This window comes from Diadema antillarum, unplaced genomic scaffold, assembly GCF_040938485.1.
Source record: "Diadema antillarum isolate AM-2024a unplaced genomic scaffold, OU_Dant_1.0 seq00000266_RagTag, whole genome shotgun sequence".
In the NCBI taxonomy this organism is placed as follows: domain Eukaryota; kingdom Metazoa; phylum Echinodermata; class Echinoidea; order Diadematoida; family Diadematidae; genus Diadema; species Diadema antillarum.
This window is the reverse complement of record NW_027271303.1, coordinates 1080399-1091119: the sequence shown is the minus strand read 5'-3', so window position 1 is coordinate 1091119 and position 10721 is coordinate 1080399. Positions and strand designations below refer to the sequence as shown.

Sequence of the window (10721 nt, the reverse complement as noted above, 5' to 3'; positions counted from 1 at the left end):
GATATTGAGATGAAGATCACCCATTGATGCTCTTTTGGGCTATTGAGGCTGGGTTCTGTCCCATCCGTGCAAGGCATCGCCGTCACTATTAGTCAATAACAACCAGTATCCTTAATACCAAGCCTACTATGAACTGGATGGAATCACAACATTTGAAATGTTATTTCAATTCTTCACAATAGTCTCCTCCCAGTTTTGGAGAAATATTAAGGTTAGCTCCTCCTCCTCCAGCAAACGTTCCATCCTTCCTCAAGGTGCCTACCACACGTATTTTTTCGACTACTGTGTACTGGGCCTTGTTCTGAACCGTGGAGGTGCCCTTACTAATGCTGAATCACCTGTGAAACCTTTGTAGGTCAAGCCTATACTCCCTTTGTAATTAGTAAGAACTGATAACCACCGTCCACTTGGCAAACACAGGGCAGGAACTCTTACATGATAGAGAAAGAGAGTAATCTACTTGAAAATGCATTGCATAATGTAAAACCAAGTCAAACAGAGTGAACTTAGCATCTAATTATCCTGTGCCCGATTTTGCCAGTCTTCCTTTGATTTTTTTCCTTTTTTTCTTTTAATATTTTTTCCTATTTTATACTTCAGCTGGCTTCCGAATGATAGAACTCCCATTGTGACATCAATCTTACAGGTATGTTCAACTGCCACAACTGCCAGAGACTCTTAGAATTAAGTATGAACATGATTTTCCACATACATTACGTACCAGAGAAAAAAAGATAGAATACAATAGACTGCGGCAGAATAGAAAAGACCCCCTCTTTTTACACAGTAATTCACTAATTGCAAGCTACAATATGCTACCTGCTATGATGCAATTTTGGTATTTTCTGACTCTACAGAGTAGTGCTTCCATCCAAATACTCATCCAAATTATATGAATGAATACCCTTGCCAATGGATTTAGAAAAATATTGACAATCTGCTTCTGACCTGCTTACCAAAAAAAGTACCAGATAATGATTTTGGTGCTACAGTCAAGCTTGTCTATAGCGGCCACCTGTCTATCGAAGGCCACTCTTTCTTTTTTTTTCATCTCCACAGGGTGACTGCTAGAGACAGGTTTGACTGTACTTTGACCAACATCGATGGAGGAACAAAAGCATTATGAGCAGATACAAGTGGTAGCAAACGGAGCTTGTTATCTCATTGGATGGTGCTTCAGTCCAGCTGAGACACTTCCAGTAGTGCTGCTGATTCCAACCCTTAAAAGTCGGGCAGAGAATCATAGAGGTCTGATCTGCATTCGGGTGAGGTCTCGTACACTGAACATGTACATCAATCCACCTGCAGGGCCGACTGCGTGAGTGGTCAGTCATTTTTCCTGGATGATGACCTCACATATTGTGGTCATTATTTGCATGATTACATGGGGGAGGATGGGAGGACATGAAAACATGCAGCAAAGGAAGGAAATCTACAAAGAGGGCAACATTCAAATGTACACTATTTAAAGAGAGAGAAAACACTAAAATAAGACCCCATGAAGCAAAGCTATGGTGCCTCATGCCTTCAATCCATCAAGTCACAGAAGAATACAGCCGATTTTCACATGACACATCGAAAATACAGGGGCGAGTAAAGATATTTTCATGCTCCAGGCAATAAAATTACCCACTTCTGTGCGTTGAGTGTTACAATCTGTAGAGACCCGACGGCATAAAACAAGGCAAATCACAACTTCATACAAACTACACACATGGCATCTTTGGGACAATTCACACCTGGAAACTAGGCATTAGACCTAGAATAGTGTCTAAAAGTATTTAGACACTAATCACATATGACTGACATTACTGCCTCACTTGGCTAAGTATGGACATCTTCAAACTTTGCTAAATCTATACACCATTGCCATCGGGAATATCTTTCGAGCAAAAGTGCCATAAAAATTCACATGTACAGTATTGTGAAGAGATAATCTACAAGCCATGTACCATCTTTTGCAGTTTTTGCAACATAATTTTACCGAGGAAAATAAACTACAATGAAGACTAGAAGCACTTCATAAAATGTCTTTAAAAATACACAGACTTTTACATCATCATGGGTACAAAAGTTTCCACTCCACAGATGTACGGAATGAGAGTACACTATCATCTGTCGTTCCAACAAGTGCACTTCGTCAAATTCTCTACAGGGCGCCAGCGCAGGGCACAACGTTACGCAGATACGATGCGCGCAATTGTCCAGGTTCTTGAGTCTTTCATCAGGCGCGGAATATGTGCACCGCTCGTATAACGTACTGCCGGCAGATTGGGCACTCGTTCATTTGTTTGCCGCACGTCGTGCACGTGACCATGTGACCGCACTCCAGGAGCACGCAGTCTATCTCTGCATCCATGCAGATCTTACACAGCGAACTATCGTCCTCGTCCAGCACACCTTGGCCTGTGCAAGATGCAAAAATAAAAGAGAGAAATACACACACTTCTTGAGTGTCACAAATTCATACACAAACACAAATTCATACACAAACACAAATTCATACACAAACACAAACATGTAATGCAAAGTTGCACATACAAGTATATCATCGCTGGGGTGACAAAACCTTGTATCTGAAATTTTGGTGAAATTGACTTTTTTAGATTAATGGCCAGATAATCAGTTAAGTGATGTCCTGTCCAAATCCTACCTGTCTTACTCAAAAAATGAGGCCATCACGGCACTTTAAAGGAAAGGCTATCCCATTGGATATAGTGCTTTGGCTGCCATGTTTTTGTGCTCTCCTGAACATTTGACATTTTGAGATAAGAGGTCTTGTCGCCCCAGCGACGATATGCAAAGTCCAGTTACATATCAATTTCCATGACAGTTTATCTTGGTCAGTGGTTCTTGTGGATGCGTATTCAGCATTCCTGACTTTATATGCTCTTCCAAGTCTCACATTTTCTTTTGTGAAAAAAATATTCTCTGCAACCTTACTTCTTCCTCCAGACAGCGCACACATTATCTATGGCCTCTTCACGCCCAATTGTACACAGTGGAGAGAGAGCCTTCGCTCCCAGTATTCCTGTGATGTCTTTCTAAAGCTATGGTATGGCTTCAAACTAAGGATTCAACACCATCTTCAGGTTGGCCACAATACAAAGAATAAGATAGAACACAAAAAATGTTACCAGCTCCATCAGGATTGGACTTAGAATAAGAAAGTTACAGAATGTCAAACTCTCACATAATTTCATCTAGCACTGATATTAGAAGCAACCAAATACACAAATTACATGAAGTGATGAACTACTCACTCTCCCACTAACTTAGGTAAACCAGTCATCACTACATAGCCAATTCAAATCTATTCAAGTCAACTTTAATACTGCGTGAACTGCCCTTTAAACTTATCTTCAGTTTCTAACACATATCTATTTACATGTATTTATTCCTCTTTTATTTTTTGACTCAGAGCTGTGGGGAAAAATTTTGACATAAATATGTCAGAATGTATTTAAATGTAATCAGCCTCCTTATCGTCTTTACCTTTTCCTTCAGCGTCTTTGGCTTTTTCTTCCACTGTAGAGACATAGAGAAAAATACAGAAAGGGTTGGAGAAAGGGTTGCAGAAATATACATTCGATCAACTTTATGATGCAGTTAAGTACTGATGAATGTGCGCACTTCCATTATCAAAGTGAAAAGAAGTTCTCCTGCACTTAACAAACTATGGGAATCAATGACAGTAGCAATAGCCATAATGTCCGAATGCACGAAATTCTTCCTATGTTGTTGAAATTCTTCTGTCAAGTTGTTTTTATTGCAATTTGTCAATCAGTTGTCTTTTTGGATTTTTGTTGGTCGTGTGGTAATCTTGCCATCTATACTTGCACCTACAAGCAAATAAAATGGTCACAGTGCAAAGTTCTGAAGTCTAAATATAAATGACTCAGTTAAGGGGCACACCCAATGTGTTCCACACTAAGATACTGCAGGCATACCCCTGTCCAGAACAGGATAAGAGAAACCAGCTCTTGCTACTACAAAACAGTCAGACCGCAACGTCCTGAAAAGCCTTCGCATTTATCGTACGCGTATGCATGGACCTTACGGACATGAATACGTAATGAGCTGGGAGACCACATTTTCAGAGTGTCTGTAAATCTAAACGACATTATCAATCTTCATGACTTATACATCGATAAAAAGCTCAAGAGTTGTACTTTGATGAAATTTGACCACTTAAAAGGTTATGACATATAGAATATACTGAACAAGGAAATTATGAAACACAAAATTTGCATATTTTTCATTTTTCTTAAGGGGTACACTAGACCAATGAAATTAAGGTGGACCAAAATGGAAAAGGTATAAAATGAAAGAGAAAATATCATTCTATGAAAACATGATGACTTTATGTGGGCTGATCCTATGAACGGGTCAGGTTGGCGAATAAATCATTGCGTTGTACAGTTAATTTTTGACGAGATTTCAGTTTGCCGCGAATACGCGTTTCTGATTGGTTAATTCCCTCTGAGTGGAGAGTTGAACGAACCTCGCGCAATGACAGTAAATGTGTACTCTACATAACAGTAATACGCTGTGTGTAGATGACAGTGTAGGACCCTATGGTGTGTGTGTGCGCGCGCACACAATGTATATACGCGCTCAGGTTCAGGCAACTGTAGCAGCAAAAGATCTCCACGTAAACAACAAGAACAACACTCCACTCTGATCGACAGCTCAACTTTGGCTTGAACTTTGTTTGCACAACTAGATAGAGTAGCGTGTATCAATAGATAGCATACAAACGAATAATAAAAGATTTAGCACTAAGTTTGCGCAAATGAGTTCTTTGGGGCTCTCTATTTGGTATTATAATAATTATTCCTTATTAATCCGCTGTATACATCGCTGAGTGATTTATTTAATGATACCCTGGGAGCGCATGATCATTCATGTATCTCAAATTGCCACACTATGATTTTTACTTGACGAGACTTTCAATTTTTGTTGTTTTCCAAGCGAGGGACCAATTCAGTTCTTATTGTGCTATTATAACAAGTATATCTAAAACGTTGACCATCATTCATTTGGTGATTCAACCTATGAACGGGTCGGGTTGGCAATAAATAGAAAGCCTTGTTCTAATTTGTCTCAGGGTCGTTTGGAAAATATCGATATAATGCAGAGATATGAGTGATGGTATCATAAGCTCATTTTATATAATGTAAGCATTAAAAGGTGTCATTTATTTAAAATATTCACAAACCATGTCCATTAGTCACGGATAGTAGATCTTCATGTCGCCAATAAGTGAATCTCGTAGACCATGCACTTTGTCTCTGAATTATCTCGCAAAATCTCGGGTGCTGAGAAGGACATGCGCAAAAACCTGCGCGTACGATAAATTTTTGATTTGAGCTCATTAACAGCAGCGTTGCGGTCTGACTGAAAACACATGCCAAAAAGAATTGCTCCATCACATTACCATTGATGAACCATACGATGAGCATTTAATATTACACCATGCTACAGTATGTGCTCTACATATGCACACACATTATTGGGATTTCATACCAACAATGCATATATTCTAATTTTGCATGGTTTTCATACATATCCCAAGGCTACCCATATCATAATTGCCTACTGGGGTGGTCTACTTTAAAGGCGCATAGTCCCGGTAGTGTAGAGGGCACTGTTGATGATACTGCCGATCACCGTTAGCATTGATACGAAGATTGCCAAAGTTGAGTTGTCATCAAGAGTAAAGTGCGTAGGTGTTGCTTAGTAACGTTGCCTTCGTTGTCTTCTCTGCGCGTCACGCAGTCTGTAGTAATGCCAGGGTGCGTGCATATGTGCTTCTTATTATGACATCACCAAAGAAGTTTGCTAAAGCTGTAATCCCCCTCAGCCGAATCATGAGCCGAATACAGTGGATCAGCCTTCTTCGCACTCGGGGAAATGGGTCACAGCATAAGCGCTAAAGAGGAGTCGATAGCATAGATCTCTATAGGAAACTTGAGCCGTGCGCCCTCGTACGCATTTGACTAAACCACCGAGACCATGTGCCCTTTGTAATAAGTTATAGGCTTTTCATGTACAGACTGCAGCACTGTCTACCTGCATAGCACCCCTTGCACATTAGAAGGAATCTCCAGATATTCATAACCTGCACAGGGTCATTACAACTCCCGTATTGTGGAGGTTACATGAATGACAGCAATTGATTGCAACAATTAGGGATTCCTGGAGGATTTCATGAAGCTTTTTGTCAGATAATTTTATGACATACTGTTACAAGCTATGGAAATCCTTGCATCTGATTGGCTGAGAGCAAATATGTCTGACCAATTTGTCAAAGTGCTTCATGAAATGCCCCCTTGTACATCAGTTTATGCCCAATGTAAAGATGCTGGCACGTTAAAAACAAACAACAACAACAAAACTCTAGGAAAACAAGATAATGCAAAGCATTGTCTATTCAGTCACTGATACACACAGTCTGTTGTCACGGCAACCAGAACCACAATATAAGAACAGTAATGTAAAGGAAGCTTGTGTGCCATGATGGGGGAAAAACAATTGTATTGTACAATTAACATTTTATGACATCATAATGATATTAACAACATTCGACTGTGGAATGGGTTTGATCAGTGCCGTATATTAAGAGAGTCTGGCCAACTCATAAATTGAACGCCATGTCGTTACCCAGTGTACAGTGCGCTTATGGTTTTAGCGTGTGCGCTTTGGGGTTAGCGCAGGCGTCCCAAAGGCGCAAGGCACTGTGTTGCTTGACTTTTTTTTTTAGAGAGAGAGAGAGAGAGAGAGAGAGAGAAAGGGTGTAGGTTGGGGGAGGGACATTCATTCATTCCATCCATGTTGGACAAAGCCAACAATCAATCATTTTTACACATTCAAATAGACACAAGCACACAGGTATATAAACAATAGGGAAGCTGTTTAAAGGACATAATTCCTGAATATAAATATGATAAATTATTGCTGTATAAATATAAGAAGAATTCACAGTATGTCGTGTCGTAAACTTTCACTAGACTGTAGGCCCCTGTGCTATATTGTATATTTAACAAGTTGTCCAGGGAACAAGAATATTGTATAACAAAATGATACAATGTATATATACTTACAATTCTAGCTGCTTCTAGCTACTACTAGCTACTTTAGCTAATTTTACTTTCCTTGAACTAGGTGTAAATGGATGAGTTTTAGTTAAAAGAGAAGTATTAAGGAATTTGAGCATTTTTTACTCGTAAGTTGACCAATCTATTTTCATGGCAATACTTTGAGCGGTTATTTTACAAATCTGCTGAAATTACTGTCATTTTAATATTTTCACTTGACCTTTGACCATCATGGCCAAAATCTTTCCCTATGCGTCATTGTGTAGTAATGGTGGCATGCAAATATCGCGTTTGGTTTTAAGTTTGTGCATTGGGTATAATCTCCAAGGTATGGATGAACTGGGTAATAATATTTCAACAATTAGATAGTAGAATTTTAACATTTTACCTGACATCGATCCTTGACCTTTGCCACCTCCCATGATCCCCAACCCCAACCCCCCCCCCAAAAAAAAAAAAAAAAATCACAAGAGAATCACGGTCGGGCAGTAAGTTTCGTCTGGAAATACTCACCTTCAGAAATTGTATACAGATATGGGGGAAATGGCAGTATTTTAAGATTTTAACCATTATGATTTTGACCGTTCACTTTCAGCATGTTTACACAAATGTTATATGCTAAAACAAACTTTGTCCACTCCCACATGCACACATTCATGTCAAGTTTCATGGCCAACGGTTTCAACAAAATTGATTACGAATGAAGGACAGACAAATGCCTCAGGCGACACTTCGTACGTTATAGCGGTGACATACAATCTTAATCTGAATCAAAACTTGGATAGTCTGAAAGACACCGCGAGGAATCCAAAGAAAAAAAAATCATATAATTTTCCCGTCACACTCTAATTTCCCACTTCTTTCCTTCGTTTTGGATCTGTCGGAAAGCGGTGCATCATTACACTTGAGCCAGGTCGGTTAGCGCAACGCCATGCGATGCTGCGCAGGAAAGGCACGACGAATTTTCAGTTTATCGCAGTAAGATATGAAAATATCTTTCGTGTACTTCAATAAAATAGACAACGGCAAGGACACTGCACCGTGACTGATATAATTAGGGATGTCCCAAAGGCAAGCAATATTAACGCGTAGCTGCGCATGTTCAACAATGGGCACTGCGTATGAACTCTGCTCACGCCCGCGTGATTGACTTTGGTAACGACATGGCGCCTGTAGATCACGGGACCAGCTTTTGACCAATCACAGGCTTCAAAACACATAAGTCGAAAACAGAGTTAGCCAGACTCTCTTAATATACGGCACTGGGTTTGATAAACATCCGTGATGGTGATTTATGAACACAAATCTAGGGCAAATGTACTGTATCATTTAATTTTTCTTTTTTTTACTCTTTCCAGCACAAGCAAATACTTTGTCATGAAGAAGAAATGGCTTTGATCCATGTACTGACTGAAGAACTTCTCAGCATTCTTTAGCTTTAGATCTACGACGCAAACGTTAAGACAACTCACCCTCCCGGATTGGACAATGGAGACAGCTGTCTCACACATGTGCAAAATGCCATTTTTGGCCTAAGAAACATTGTCTTTGAATAGCGTTCGCATCACAGATCTAAGGCTGCTTTTTGGGCAGTACTGAAATCACAGCACTGCTGTCTATTCACAGACTTCAATCCCAGAGTTCAGGGAACTGTGATATATCATGTGTACTAAGTTTTGCTTCAAGGTTTGATTTCATTCTCGGGAGATGATGTCATGTTGCTAAACATCAGTAGCTCTACAGAGAATGAAAAGCTCTTTTGATGCATGAGACCACTACTTCAAGTGAGATTTTCCTAGAGGTGCTACTTGTACTATTAAATCAAGTTTTCTGAGTGAAAAGCACTCTGATTCTTGTAGGACATCTGAGCCCAGTACCATAAAGCACTTAGCTATAAATGCTAGCTCTACTAATTGCGGCTACAAACAAAGACAAAAACAAAAATTCACAGCATCTTTAATGCTATCTTTATTAAAGGTGTTTTAGTTGCTGCCCAGCTGATGCTTCAATACATAGTGTAAAATCATTGTAGGCTGCTATCTGCTGTAATTCAAGGGGCCTTTGTTGTGAGCACTGCAAAACACCCAAGCAACCACATCCTCTGTGGCTAGACACTTTAATCCCTGATGGTGCGTGGCTTTGGATTGACTCACTGTTAACAAGGGGTTGACAAGGTGCAGCCGCCAGGAATGCAGCAGGCAGGGGTGTTATAGGAGACACATACACTGTCACATGCCATACTATTCAGGCCAATAGCAAGAGACACAGCACCTGCCTACAAACTTCAATACAGAGTCACTTCACGAACTGGGACTTTGGTGGCAAATGAAGGACGCAGGAATTGATATGGTATGGTGGGGGGGGGGGGGGAGGAAATTATTCCTGAACTGCCAGGATTTTGAAAACATGGCCATGATTACGAGCATCATACATTTCTGCCTCTGTACTAGAATTCCTGATTACAAGGTGAAACAAAGCATTCATTGTTGACGAGCCTTATACACTGTAGTCTGTTCCACGAATGTGCACATGATTATTATTCTACACCACAAAGTGGGTTATGCTTTTAATAGCTCTGTGGGGCTTTCTTCTGGGACCTTGCTTCTGGGCCTCCATGGTGGCCAAGTGAACCCTGTCAAGAGCTTTACATTCTCCACCCCTAGAAATGATTCTTTTGCTTTTTATAAGCAGCATATCTTGAGGAGTTGAAGGCAGTCATTACTATTATAGTTACAACTGTTGGTTTGGTTAGAATCGATACGTGCACCTGAGGGAAAACATTTTTTGCTCAATAATTAGAGCCAACAGATACTTTGACTCCTAATCTGAAACCTCACCTAAAAATGATTCCCTCCCAAACGTGGTCAAAATCAGATCATGGATTTTGAGAAGATAATGAAAATCAATTAATAAAATTTATAAATGGAAATTTACTCAAATTCTTCTATCGTCGCTGCTATTCAATTAATTCAATCAAAGAATGAGGCTCGGGTGTTCCAGTGGGTTAACGATCGCTGTCATTTGACTCACCTCTTTTCTTCCTCTCCTGTTTCTCGTTGTACAGCCTCCTGACGCGCTCCTGCAGTTCCCACCGCTCCACACACCCCTTGAAGTCCACAAAGTTCTTGGTGAGAATCTCCTTGAGTTGCTTGTTTGACAGGGAGTCGATGCCCTCGGCCGTCTCGATGTCGCTCAGTGAGGCCCGCCGCCTGATTGGCTGGACAGGTGTTTGCTGCAAAAAACAAACCAACACACAAACCAACAAAATGTGAGAGGGAGACTAGTGCAGAGTTTCAGGATGTGTGCAAGAAATACTACGATGCATCTCTAAATGATATACAGTATTCATCGCATAATCGGGCATCTGATAATCGGGATCCTCGTTTAAATGATATACGCTTCCCAGAAACATTTCCAACGCACGTTATTTTCACTGGATAATCGGGCGGGGACCTCTGATAAACGGGACAATTTTTCTTCAAGCGATCTTTGATTTTGTTAATATTTTACACAAAAAATCTACCAAAATACCACAACAACATTTCAGAGATTCCGTATCAGTTGTCGTTTACAACAAACTTACAAAGCAAGCTTCGGATTGGTGTGTTTTGACCTCCGTCC

At 40.2% G+C, this 10721-nt stretch overlaps 1 protein-coding gene across 1 annotated transcript in view; it reads right to left on the bottom strand.

Annotated features, from left to right (window-relative positions):
* Positions 1–1524: 1524 nt before the first annotated feature.
* Positions 1525–10721, bottom strand: part of LOC139729839 (E3 ubiquitin-protein ligase RNF34-like) — a 30424-nt gene continuing 21227 nt past the window's right edge. Inside the window, exons 5-7 of the mRNA XM_071640764.1 lie at positions 10131–10332; positions 3496–3528; positions 1525–2406 (exon numbers count right to left, since the gene is read on the bottom strand). Coding sequence (XP_071496865.1) covers positions 2225–2406; positions 3496–3528; positions 10131–10332 — 417 coding nt within the window. The 3' untranslated portion in view covers positions 1525–2224. The remainder of the gene's footprint in view (positions 2407–3495; positions 3529–10130; positions 10333–10721) is intronic.